At 49.4% G+C, this 13,962-nt stretch overlaps 1 protein-coding gene across 1 annotated transcript in view; it reads right to left on the reverse strand.

Annotated features, from left to right (window-relative positions):
- Window positions 1-1,757, reverse strand: part of AMN (amnion associated transmembrane protein) — a 30,698-nt gene extending 28,941 nt beyond the window's left edge. The window contains exon 1 of the mRNA XM_026079445.1: window positions 1,715-1,757. Within this exon, the coding sequence (XP_025935230.1) occupies window positions 1,715-1,757 (43 nt within the window). The remainder of the gene's footprint in view (window positions 1-1,714) is intronic.
- Window positions 1,758-13,962: the final 12,205 nt, after the last annotated feature.

Raw genomic sequence — 13,962 nt, forward strand, 5'->3', positions numbered from 1 at the left:
CTTAACTTGGTGTCCACCAGCACTCCCAGGTCCTTCTCCGCAGAGCTGCTTTCCAGCAGGTCAACCCCCAACCTGTACTGGTGCAGGGGGTTATTCCTCCCCAGGTGCAGGACCCTGCACTTCCCTTTGTTGAACTTCATGAGGTTCCTCTCCGCCCACCTCTCCAGCCTGTCCAGGTCTCTCTGAATGGCAGCACAGCCCTCTGGCATATCAGCCACTCCTCCCAGTTTTGTTCTCAGACAATTTGTTGTGTATAGCCCTGTCCAGACTAAGAGGAAATGATGTATTTTTAACCTGAGCCCTAATGTACGAAGAGGCGCTGGAGCCAGGGTGTGCGGCAGTAGGTTCGAGAGGGGAGGAGAAGTTGGTGGGGAGCAGAGGGGCTTCCTCAGCCCCACACCAGGCTGGAAACTCACCTGTCAAGCCTGCTGAAGGCAAGGCCTTGTGGAGGGTGGGAGGTGTCCCCACATAATCACTGAAAAACCTTTTCCTAATAGCGGTTAAAGATTAGAGCAGATTCAAGGCTTTCTTCATTTGTTAGTCACTAAAAAAAAAAACCTTTCTGTTCTTTGACATATGATTTTTACCACGTAAAGCAATGCATGATCCACCTGGGGACCCGGCTCTGCACTGCCCAGCCTCTCCAACCCCCTTCAGCACAGGGTTCATCCACCCTGAAGCTGAAAAGCCAAACTCAAACCATTCCCAGGGAAAGGTCTGATCCAGCAGGATCCTTCACTTTGGCCTGACACTATGCATGCGATCAACCCGAACTCAACAGACCCAAGTGCAATTTCCAGTTTCCTTCTGGCTGAGCCCTTAAGTAGAGCAAAACCCCCCACTGCATCCACTTCAAAGCCCCTTGAGAGGGAAAAGGACCCTGACAGCTATGAGGATCAGACCCAAGGAGCTGCTTTCAGAGTTAAGGAAGGCTGCGGCCACAAAAAACTCGCAGCCTTGGAGTCAAAAAAAATCTTAAGGCCAAAGCCCTTGAATATTAATTGCAAGTTGTTCTGCCCGTGCTACGGTTGACTTATGTCCTTCCAGGTGCTGAAAGCCAGGGAAGGGAGAGGTTAAAGCTCCAGCAGAAAGCCTCACTGGCCCCATTGTGCACACGCGTCACGTCCCTGCCGGTTACTCACAGCAGCTGCACAGCGCGTTGTCAAGCGTGCGGGCACGCACAGCAGAGAGGGCTCTGCGAGCCGGCTCAACTCGGCCGGCATTGGCACAGCTCGGATGTGCACAGTGGCCAGGGGCTCTGGGGCCGAGGAGGTTAATCTGTTGCTGCAGAAGCTGTGCAAAGCTTTTTTCCCATGCAGCTGTACTGATGCATTCCTGCACCTTCTACATCCCTGGAAATATCAGCGTGCTATTTAATCAGCCTTGTCTCCAGGGAACCGCAGTCCTTGAACATCAAAGCTACATTCATATTCAACAGAAAATGGATCCTGCGGTGCAGAGCTGCTGGCTTCAAATAAGAGCAGAAAAACCCGAGCGGCAGAGGTGCAGCAAGTGTGATACATAAATCACAGCCTGAGCGCCCAAGCTCATTCTCCTTCCTTTGTCCAGCTGGAAATGCATTTTTCCATTTGCATTACAAATACACCTTAAGTGTCAGAGTCTGCAGCTCTGCTCCAAAACAGATTGCCTAAAGTGCACCTGAAATGGCAAAATCGTTGCCCAGTCACCCATGTTGGGCCCTGGGTGTACTCACCAAGGAGCTGCAGACAACCGAGGAGGAAAAACAGGCTCTTCATTTCGCAGCCCGCTGGCAGCACTCGCCTTCACAGCCTCGGCCCCAGCCGGACCTTGGACTGCCCGGAGGCACGTGACGGGCTCAGCCCCAGGCCGTCTGCAGGGAGAGGACTAAACCAGCACCGGGATGCAGGCTTCCCCAGTGGAAACTGGAGCCTTGAGCAGCCCAGAAGCCAGTTTGCCGTTAGTTCCTTTCCCAAGCTCCCCAGTTTCTTGGCATCTGCATGGAGCTTGGGAAAGCCGCTGGGGAATGAGACAGGGAAAATGAGATTTGTGGGACCTTCCTGCAGCCCCTATTCCCCCGATTAGTTACTTCATCATTCACACCTTAATTCCTCCCTTCACCCCCCCTTGATCGGTTCGGGGGTTTGCTAGAGAGCAGCGAGAGCAAACGCACCACATTCAAGTCAAACATGTTCCTGCGTGCCGCTCTCCCCTCCAGCACGCCCGCTACCTTGTAATTACTATTAATGGTCTCAATGTATTTTCAATTAGCTCTCTCGGAGGAGAGCAGCTCCCAGCGACAACTTGTAATTGTACTTTGGACACCAGCTGATCTGCTCGTTCTGCAGCGCGCGCGCCGTCGCAGGGCCGCCCGAGCCCCGCGCCGCTCTTGCCGAGGCCGTCAGGGGCCGAAGGTGGCAGCTGGCAGCAGCGTCGGCCAACGCGGGAGGAGGAGGCGGAGGAGGAGGAGGCGGAGGAGGAGGAGGAGGAAGGCGTCCCTTCATAGCCACTAGCGGCTCTCTGCATCCACCCGCTGGCCGGGGAGGCGGGGGGAGGCAGCGTGCGGGTCCCCATCGGCCGCCCTCCCCACGCCCCGGGGTGCTCCGTCCCGCCCGGGGCAGGGTCCCGCCGGGCACCCCGGCCGGGTGTCGAAGGAGAAGGACGGCAAAGCACGGCCGGGGCCAGGGCTGGGGACCGGCGCAGCCCGCTGCCGCACCGGCACGGCTTGTCCCCACCAGCCTGCCCCGGGCAGGGCATCCCACGGCTGCACCGTCCCGGCTGTCCCCTCCATCCCCTCAGCGTCTGTGATTTTAAGAAGCCATGAAGCCTGCGGCTGAGTATTTTGTCCTCCACCCCCGTCTGCCCCCGCAGCGCATGACGGCGGACCGGGCGGCCCCGCTGCCAGCTCCCGGGGCAAGGGACTGCCTCTCAGCCCTTGCTTTTGCTCTGCAGCCCACCCTGTCTGCAAGGTGCGGGAATTTCACCTGCCCCACTCACGGGGAGGCTTTCGCTCAGGGCAGCCCCGGCGGAAAACACTGCGCTGGCAGTCCTGCTCCCTTCCCCTGCTCCAGCCCCAGCGCGGCAGGCGGAGAGGAGCAGTTTTCCCCTTCCAGCACCCGGTCGGCCGGCTCTGGGGGAGCCATCGCGGATGCAGGCACAAGGAGGCAGGTGGTCCTGCCCCCCCTCGTGCATGCACACGGGTGCTCACACAGGCACTCACATGCATTCGCATGTGCACACACATGTGCGCACACACACACACACACACACACACACGGGCTGGCTTCCCACAGCCCCTGCATGTTGCGAGCTGGTGCCCACTGGCCTCATGACTGGAGGCTCCCGATTTGTTTCCTGGAGGAGATGGACCCTGGGTAAAGGCCAGACCAGCATATCCTGTAGCAGGCTGCCAAACGGCCCACGAGACATGTAGAGCTGGATCTCTGGGAGGGGAATGAATGTAAAGTAAGGCACAGGGGGAGAATAATCCAAATTGCACATACAAAACAATGGGCTCGGAGCTGACCACGCCACTCGGGAGCGAGATGGCAGAGGAGGACTATAGACAGCTCAGTGAGAACAAGCTGCTGGAGCTCAGTAGTAGCCAAAAAAATCGTAATCAAATGTTAGGAAAGGTGAGGAAGGGCACAGAGACCAAAGCAGAAGTCCTTACCATGCCACTGTGCAAACTGCAAGAGTTTCCCGGAGCCCAGGAGAGGCTGGAGAAGTGCTTGGAAGGAACATGAGGAGGCACTGGGCCAAACTGAGAGCAGGGAGCACCTGGGAGAGCACAGGAACGGCGAGGCAGGGCGCCCCGTCCTGGCCGGCTCCCACCACTTCCAACCCTCTCCCGCAGGACCGGGGGCTGGACCCGATGGGCCTCCACGCTGCACCACTTGGGCCACGTGCCTGTGAGCAGACACAACACATGGGGTCGCAGCTGACACATCCCGGCTGGCTGGCAGGGAGCAGGGACCCTTCTCTCCCAAAGCCTGTGGCTCCCCAAACGTGGTGCAATTTCCCACCTCCACAGTAAGCAGCTAACTGGGAACAGCAGCCTCGGCACCCACTGCTCAGGAGCGCCCCAGCTCGGCGCTGGGCATCTAACCCTGCAGAGGAAGGAGAGATGCAGCCTCCTGCCCCATCCTCTCCCACACCAGGGCATGCAGCCGCGTGCTGGCCAAGAGGAAAATCTTGTCGGCAATGTCTCTCTGCCTGGATACGAGCCAAAATCAAGTCAGCATTTTCCGTGTAGGGAGCTGGCTGCCAAGAGATGTCCTGGAGGTGAAAGGCTCCCTCTCTCATTACCACTTGCAAATCTCGCCCTGGAGACTCTCTGGATGAACGCTGGCTGCAGTGAAATCACCCATATTTTAATAGGCAAAGAGAGCTGGGGAGGGTAAGAGGAGGCTCAGCAATAAGAGCCTGAAGAAAAGACTGCAGTGTGCAAAGGCCAGGGCCCACGCTTGTCCGTGGCCTCAGCAGCCCTCAGCACGGCTGCAGCTCGACTCCAGGCAGGCGGCAGGGAAAGGAAGACCCGCTCGGCGTGCTGCCCCCTGCACCAGCCTGCCTGGCCCTCGTGGCAGACCGGGCAGGATTCACCTCTCCCAGTGCGTGCTCTCAACCTCACAAGCTCAGCCTTTCAGGGGATGCCCCAGACTCTTATTTTTACCATTTGCCCACTGCAGCCCCTGCCTTTGGGACGCTGTTTGTCCCAGCTGCTCCGGCTGAGCGCAGGGACTGCCCGGGGACAGGAGGTGACTCTGCTCTTGCTGGACAGAAATCCCAGCAAAACCCTCTGCTCCTGGGGGCAGCTGCTCACTGCCGTGCTGTTCCTGGGACTGGGAGACCAGGATACCCTGGCACTTGCTACTCGTTTCTCCCCAGGACCGGAGCATGCAGGCGTCTGGGATCCAGTTTTTGTGGATGCTGGAGCCCCGAGCCGAGCCGCACCGCGCCTGAGGGCCGGGCAGGCACAACAGAAAGCTGAACAAGAGCAAAATTTGGGTCAGGCAGATGCAGAGAGGGAAACCAAGATGAAAGGAAGCAGCAATCAACCCCCAGAAATGAAAGCTGCTGCTCTAACAGAGAGATTAGCCCGTGTTACTCCCCGCCGCCAGCTCGCCCTTCTGCTCTCCAGCGTGCTCCGCGGACGCTGACTGCCCGCAGCACCCCGGCGAGGGCGAGCACGTCGCCACGGTAGAAGGGGAGAAACGCCCAGCACGTGTTTGACCTGACCTTCCCAAAGCCAAGTTATAAACTTGTATCAGTGCCAGAAATACCAGAGCCTTTAGGCATTCAACAAAGCTGCCTCCTGAAGTCCATCGGGGACATCTAGATGTCAGGGACATCTCCGAATGTCTTCTCTCCACCCAGAACAGCCACAGCCTATAACAAAAATAAGCAACACACGGGACTTCTCCTCCCGCATGAGCCCTCAGCCCGGGCACGTCCTCTGTTGGAAACCAAGCCCAGCACTGCGCCCATCGACACGACGTGCTGACAGCCGTGAGCACCAGGCCCCACGGCGGGTAACGTGCGCCAGGCTCGCTCACACACCGCAGCACTCGCTGCAGCTGTTTCAGCTGCCAAGCCTCACTAACAGCACCGTCCCTGGAAAGTCATTAAGCACATGGAAAAAATCTTCTGTGATAAAAATATTAGACCCTGTGGCCTCAAACGGAGACAAATCGGAGCAGACACGGCAGAGATGCACTAAGCGCCAGCTGGCTCCCATCCGCCCAAGCGCAGAAGCTCCCACCTCCCAGGGTGCCAGCGAGCAGCACAGGACGCGGACACCTCACCGCATCACAGTGCCTGTCCTGCAACTGCAAGGGCACCAGGACGTTCAAACGAACGAGAAGAGAGCAAACACTAAACCAAGGGCTCCATGATCATGGCAGGCATGAAAGCTGTTTTGGACTGGTACGGATCTCAGCAAAAAGCTACCGCTGGTCGTGGTGGCAGCTCCTCTAAAAGCAGCTTGCCAAGGCTGTTCACAGGGCATGATCACAGGTCTCTCTGTACCCAGCTGCCCGGCCACGATTTATTGGTGAATCTCCTTGGCACAGCGTACCATTGCTTGAGCTTTGGATGTTAAGCTAATCCTTAACTATTAGGAGGAAATGTCCTCTAAGGTTAGGCAGTCCATGTAACAGTTACTGTCTGATATCTCACACCCGCCCTCAAAGCAGCCAGCTACAAGCTGTGATTGGATAGAGAAGAATAACATCCCATGTGGAAATTTTTCTGTTTAAGAAAATGTTAAAGTCCCAGGTGCAACAGCACATTTTATGCTGGCATGGCTGATCCCTGGTGGCAGAAGAGCCGCACGCCCATCCAGGAGAGCCACGGCTCTGAGTCGTGGGGCCGGTCAGAGAGCTAAGGCTGCAAGTTCAATCAGCCCACAACGGCCACCTGCTTCGGGACTCTTCACCGATTCAGGAAGACAAACTCGCCCTGCTCTCATGCATCCCACAGATACTACAAAAATGAGACCAGGCCCACTGAGAAATGATTCACCAGGACCTCCTTTCCCCGCAGCACATTTCCTTAGCAGTCCAAACGCCAGCACGTGGCGCCTGCTGACCACGGGGCTTGGCCCTCGCTGACCACCCCCACCAGCAGGCCTATGCCTCCAGCAGTTATGCGGCCACCTTCTCCCCAGAGTAACAGCAAGGTGAGAGAAGGTGCCAGAAGGCTTCCCAGCTGCCTGCTTTTCCATGCTTAATCAAAACCGCCAGAAAGTCTCTTTCCCAGAGAGGTTGCACACGCCTGAATGCCAAACCAACAGAGAGGGAGGAAGGGGCAATGCACTTCTGAGCTGGAGCCATTTCCCCTTCCAGCCATCACCAAGCCAGGAGCCAAGAATGCTTTCAGGGAGGAGGACACCCGCACCAAAGCACACCCGGTCCGTGAAGCCCTCCTGCCCCTCTGCACACGCGGGCAGGGGTTACCCTGCAGCACTGCTATGAGAGACTGGCCATGAAGGAAGGCTTTTATTGGCCAAACAATCAACGATTTGGGCTGCAATTGCCTAGAAACCAGAGATACTATGGCTTTGCCATGTCCGCCAGAGGACTGCTAAGCAATAGCTTACATGGCTTTACAACGCTAGCAAGGAACTGAGGTATTTTGGAGTTCTCAAATAGTGTGAAATACAGAGGAGCCAGCCAGCGCTGGTGAGCGAGGGGAGAGCCTGGAGCACTCGGCCGAGACAAGGCCTGCAGACTTCCCTGGGGAGGTCCTGGAGCACTTTCCTCCGATGTGGAAGTTTAAGGGGCAGAAGCTCTTCCAAACTGCCTCTGTGGGAGAGCAACATTTGAGTCCAGGCAATGCTGAAGAAGCTATTTTGGCTTCAGAAGGAAGAACAGGATGCCAATGGCCAGGATTTCTGGCCTGTCTAGAAGGTGTACTTATACCTGCTTCTTGTCCTGTAGTTGCAAGCAAGACAAAAAGCAGCTTTCTGAACTCAGACAAGAAGCAGCAGTTTCAGCACCAGATTACTGCACCTAAACTCCTGCATGCAGACTCGGGAATCTGAGTAACAAGTGCTGAGCTAAGACCCTGCCAGATGCCATAATCAGCCCACTCATCCAGTCCCCATGCTTAGATAAAATTTCTTTTGTACTCTGAAGACTAACAGCCCCTTACTAGCCTCCATTTTCTACCCCTTAAACCTGCTTAAGGGGAAATATCTAGCAAGGGAACAGTTTAAGCCTTGTCTGTATTCCAGCTGGTTGATGGCATCAGTTACACTGAGAGAGGTGTTTCAGCAAGCTCTCCTAGAGAGATGCCATTTTTTACTGGCCAGGGCTGTTCTAAATAATCTCCTCTGTGGGAGCTTCTGTGATGGCACAAAGGGGCAATTCAGTGTCCATAGCAATGTCTGCAAACAACTCGTGTCTCTAATCAGCACAGCTATGCTGTCAAAACACAAGTTTCCGCCAGCTGTAGCAGGTAATACAAGTTGTCACCAAACACCTCTTAATCCAATTTACAATCCATACGGTGAAAGTCATTCCCTCAGCTTCTCTCCCGCATTTGCAGAGATGGCCCATGGGACTTCAGTGCTCCCGCTGTCTCCGCATTTGGGCCATTTTCTGTTCTTACATGACCACACTAGAGCAGGCCATTAGTATCCAAAACTAACTACTGACAGATGTGACTCTGGTGGCCACCTTGAAGGACCAAAAAGTTGGATCAATTCACTCAGTCTCTCTACAATTTTCAACTCAGAGAAAGCACTGGGGCCTCCTCTCCCCCTGCACTGGTAGGCGCTGGCATGTGCCAGAGCTACTGAGCAACAGGACGAGTTCCACGGGCAAGGCAAAGACACTGGAGCTCCTGTTGTCCTTGGTATGCCCCATTTTGTCTGGGCAATACTGGTCTTTGTAGATGCCAGTGTGACATTACAGCTTGCCTTATCAAGGGTATTTATATACACTCATCTCTTCCAGGTGTTTTTCCAAGCCCAACTTCTGGAAAAATAATAGCCATAACACAACCAATTTGCTGGTTTGCTTCTTTGAATCACCAAAAGTCTCCAGTTTTTGTAGTTCAAGCAAACCTTCCCAAAGAACAGGCAAAGGGGGGGTGGGGAGTAGGGAGAGACTTAGGTTACTGTTTGTTTAGCCAAACAGTAGAAGTTTCATGTAGAACAAGAATAAACTAGAGACTCTACCTTATGGTGACACCCTTCAGGGCCCAACCCAGCTGTGCAGGAAGGAAACACACATCTGACTCATGGAAAACTGACTTTGGGGAAGGAAGGGGGAAATCACCTCTTCCACCGCTTATTTTGACCACCAGATATTTCCCCCTTCCTCAGACAATTCCAAGACTTCATCATACAGAAGTAGGCTATTACTTTGAGTATGAGAGTTTTCAAAACTATTCATATCACCAAAAAGTCAGAAGTTCTGGAAAATACTTTTCTGACATCTTTTGGGCAGAGAGTAGGCAAACCCAAGGCTTGAAACACTGGAAGACTTTTTAAAAAAAGAAAAAATCTCTCCTGCAATTCTTGCAAGAGATGGTACTAGCATCCCCGTCAGGTTTCAAGCCAGGTACATGTCCACACAGCACCCTCTGTAGACCAGAACAAGTGCTCTTCATTCCCACTCTCAACTACTGTTCTGTGCTCTGAGAGCTGGCATTCTGTTCCCATCATCTTCAGTAATGTATTGCCTTTCAGGGGAGAGCACGCTATAAAGCTGTAGTTGCCTTCTGTGACCTGTCTCACAGAAGAAATCTTCTATAAAAACTCATTCTTGCCAGGAACAGCATAATGTATCATTCCAATTATGATTCATTGCTGGAGGAGGAGGAGCATGGAGGTGAGGGGAGAATCAATGTTAGTCTTCATGTTTAAAGTGATTTGTTTCTTCTCCACCTATCTGGCTACACTGAAATGACAAAAGTGTCAAGTCTGAGCAGCACCAAACAAAATTTGGAAAAAGGATCTGCTCTAGGGTAGCAGAGGCTCCTCTTCCTTAAGGAGGACTCTGCTGGAAGGTGACCCACTTCATTAATAAAATACAAGAAACAAGAAAGTTGTCTTCTCGTGTTCCCCAACAAAGAGATGTGAAGAGCTTTGCCTGACACAACCTCAAGCGCTGGCTGTGGCAGTACAAGTGGAAAACCTGATGTGCAGGGCAGGGGATGGCAGAGCATCCGGAGTCACTTACAAGTAGCTGTCATAGCAGAAGTGCACATCCACCTCAGCACATCCTGAGCACAGCAAAAATGGTATTTCTTTGCCACCCTTCCCTCTCACCATGCCTACCTTCCTGCATTTGCCATTTGGTTTGTGTTTCTTTCATTAAGAAAAGGAACTGCCACACAACACAGAGCTCTGTACCAAGCACTCTGCTTCACTCACACTCTCCAGGGGCTTTCCAGCAATTTTAGACTACCTGCTGCAAACCCTGGCATCTGCTGGCTGGCCAGGATGTACTCCCTTTCAGGTATGGTCCCACCACCCGCAGTGCAGTTGCTTTTGCTGCGGTGACTCCCTGGAGAAGCTCTCAAGGCAGCACCTCCAGCCCTGCGGCGCACACAGCTCAAGCCCTCCTTCCAAGGACAGCAGCTTGGCCAAGGGTTCCTCTGTCACTGTTGCCCATGCTATGATGCAGACCATGGGTTTGGTCTTGCCTTTGAGCACAGGCAGTACATTCCCATGTTGCTAAACTGGGTGTTACCATTGCAGAGTGAAGTGAAAGAGGGAAAATGGGTATTTCAGTAAGAAAGAGGTGACAGTGAAGGGAGGGAACAGGAAATAGAAGGACAGACAGAGACCAGTGCAACCCTTGGTAAAAACGACATGCTTTATACATCACCGCTGGGAACCCCAACCCAATGTCTTCACCACTATGCTGAATCTGAAATGTGGTGGAAACATTATTGCTTCCATGATTTATTTCAAAACCCAGTGCTACTTTTACCTACAACACTGTGTTCCATGATGTAAAACATACAGCTTAGATGTATTTCTGAGTTGGGAAGAGAAGATTTACTAATGACACTGGAGAAGAAGAAAAAAAAAATTCTACTTTTTTTTTTTTTTTTTTTTAGAAATTTGAGCTATAGCCTCTCCCTTCAGTAACCTCTTCTGGGAAAGCAGTGTAATACAAATGCATGAAAAATCACTTTAATTATTTCTACTCTATTTGCACAAGGACTCTTGACATTGACAGTTTATTCTAACCAAGACTTCACGTGGAAACTAGAATCCTGTTAAAACATAAGGCAAGTTTCCTGTGAATAGGAAGGCAAAATGTGATAATAAAAATCTATCAGGTGCAAATGAGTGTAAAGCACTAAATAGCCGGGGTATCAGTGAGTACACAGAAGCAAAAGGATGCATTTTTACCCTGTTTGCAAGTAAATACCAGTCATTCAAATTCAGCACAACAGGTTTTTTTAAAAAATATGATTTCCTACTTAGATTTATTTTTCCTTTAATAACACAGTTTAGCATTTCAGAGTTTTGCATTCTACACTCTTACACACTGTCCTTGTTTGTTAGCATTTAAACACAAAAAGACGTAGCAAGACCTCCAAACACAAATAAATACAAAAACACAATATACAATAAACTGAAATACAACATATAATAATGCTATTGAGAAATTAAGACATGTTGCTAATTCTTTTTTTATTATTATTATTTTAACAACATGGTTATTGCTGAGCAATAAATTATACATTTTAAAGTCGTTTTTTCCCCTAAAAAAATAAAGAAAAAAGACGAGAACCACTGGTTACCAGATCACTTGCACTGTATTCTTACAGCTATTGATAATTAAGACAGGCAGAATATACACAATCAAATGAGGTTGGCCTTCTTTGGTCTTTGTTTTTGATCATAAACTGAACACAAGTGTACCGTTCACTGAAGAGTATGAGATTAAAGAAATAGTTACACAAGTTTTAAACACATTAATTTGTACATTTTCCTTGATCATTGATGTCTTTTCCATAGATATTTCTTACAGAATTTCTTGGAAACAAATGTCAGCTTTAGTTTTCCCAATTATTACGTTGTTCCATGCATCTTAAAGGTTATCCTACTTGTCTAAGAGAAATGGACCCATGTTTAGTCCATCATCTCCTAATGGGATATTTTTCACAGCTCTCTAGTCACCACTAAATCATTGGAGTTTTATACCTTGTAGAAAAAATCCTGAACTTCCCCTATTTTTTTTTCTCTATAAAACTGAAAAAATATATAAATCAAACAACAGCTATAAGAAAAACAAAAGAGGTGGATCACATGGTGCATCAGCAACAATGGAAGCTTGTACCTTCCCATTCCACAAGTACAGATTATACAACTCTCTGCCAGTGACGCAGGTCATAGTTGGAAGATGTGTCCTTTCAGACGTGAGCTATATTCAAGTTCAAAGCTCAGAACACTATGCAAGAAAATGACCTTTACGAATGATAATGCTGGTTTATCTCAATAACCCTTAGACAGAGTCAAATTTTATCACTACGCATCACACTGCCAGCAATGGAGCGTGTGAACACTGGCATTGCTAAGAAGTTAAAAAGTCCTTGCAGAACTGGCAACCAAATTAAAAGCTTAGTTCCAAAGGACCAAAAACACAAACACCACATACAGACAACAAACCCTTCCCTAAACAGGTAGGTTAGTAAGCCACAGAGTTGGGATCCAGATTTGAATTTCACATCAAGTCTGGGATGTTTGGATCCAGGATTTTGGTTCAGGCGCTTCTCTGTGAAATTTAGAACTTATTTGAACCCTAAGGAACTAATCCTAACTTGGAGGAAAAAAAAAAAAAAACACAACAAAAACACAGCCTAATATCTACACTAAGATCATGAAATGGAAGACAAAAGCTGCAGTCTTGCCCACAAATTAGAAATAGGAATAGTCAGATCCCTTACGTGTGGTATATCTCTGCTCTTCTAAATCTTAAGAGGATGTCCCTGAATCAGCATTCCAAAGTTTTCCACTACGCTCATCTATCTGGTGCTTCTCAGCAAAGGCCTGGATTAAAAGGCAGGAAAGAACAGTTAAGCCCTCCATATTTTGGTTTAAAGAAAAGAAAAAAAAACACAAGAAAAAAGGTCAGTCACCCTATAGCTGGTAGAACCAAGATTAATCCACTTTAAAATGGTTTTGTTCTCCCTGCTCCATTAAGAACAGTATAAGAAGAGACTTTTTTGTTGGGCAATTCTAAACAAGTAGAGCAGGACACTGACATTTGCTGCTATTATTCACATAGACACATTGTGCTGGCCTTCCACTCTGCAAGCTGTGCAAAGTACAGCTAAGTAGTTAGCAATGCCTGGGCCATACATACAACCCCAAATCATGACAGCTTCTGTTTAATTCTAGCCCTTACTGTCTTGATGTGGGTCTTTAAGGTATGTCAACTTGCTTTTCAGTTCCTTTAAGAGACAAATATATTAGAAGAGTAAAGCTAGTGATTTGAACATAACACTAGGGAACTGGAACCTCTCATTTAGCCCTGGCTCCAGGAGATTCCTTTTGTGACTCTGGGTAAGTCACTTCACTTCTTGGCCTCAATTTTCTTTTTCCAGAAAAGACGAATAGTACTTGCTATAAGAAAATGTTTGCAGATGCAAAGTGGTTACTACACTATACATAGCACTAAAACTATTTTCAGACAGACCAAATTCCAGAATTGATTGTTTTTATTGCAGTAGCTATGATTTCTAGATCAATCAGAATATAGAGGTATTGACTGAACAGGATAGGAATTCCAGGAAGAGGTCCAGCTGCTTTTTATCATCTTTTGTTCCCAAATTAAAAAAAAAAAACAAAAAACTAAATTCGCAATTGACAAGACGCCCATCACTATTTGTTTAAAATACATGAATCTCCTAATTAGCTGAATATGAGGAAGGACATGTGTCCTAGATGACATTCCAAGGTCTTCAGAAAGGCTAAGCAAACTGCTCATTTCCCATTCGATAAAACGGCTTTTTTGCTATATATACACAGGTCTTCAAACCTGGAGGATGGGAAGCTAAAGTTTGCCCTTAGCCAAGATGCTCCCTTAGCAGCAGCAAGTTACATTTGCACCACTTGATCAAGTATAACTTGGGGGATAAGGTTTTGTTTCATCACTTCTATGTAAAGAAAAGACTTTGCATATATATGTTCATGCATGTCTGTGTGTATGTGTATGTATGTACCTGCACATATACGAGTATTTTAAAGACCAAAAAATAACAGACTAGGTTTGCAACCCAAGAATTTTTCCCCCTCACCTATTTGTAATTTATTTGCATAGTTAAAACATATCAAGGCATCAATACTGCAGTAACATTTTTCACTCTTCTGAGGTGCAGGCAACTTTTCATGTCACTCTCTAGGTGCTTCTCTGTCTTAGACCAAACAGCACCATTACATTAAAAAACAAACAAACAAACAAAAAAAACACACACAACCCCAAACCCAAACCACTGCATTGTTGCTGAAATGCC

This window comes from Apteryx rowi, unplaced genomic scaffold (assembly GCF_003343035.1).
Source record: "Apteryx rowi isolate R43461 unplaced genomic scaffold, aptRow1 scaffold_5, whole genome shotgun sequence".
NCBI classification, from domain to species: Eukaryota; Metazoa; Chordata; class Aves; order Apterygiformes; family Apterygidae; genus Apteryx; species Apteryx rowi.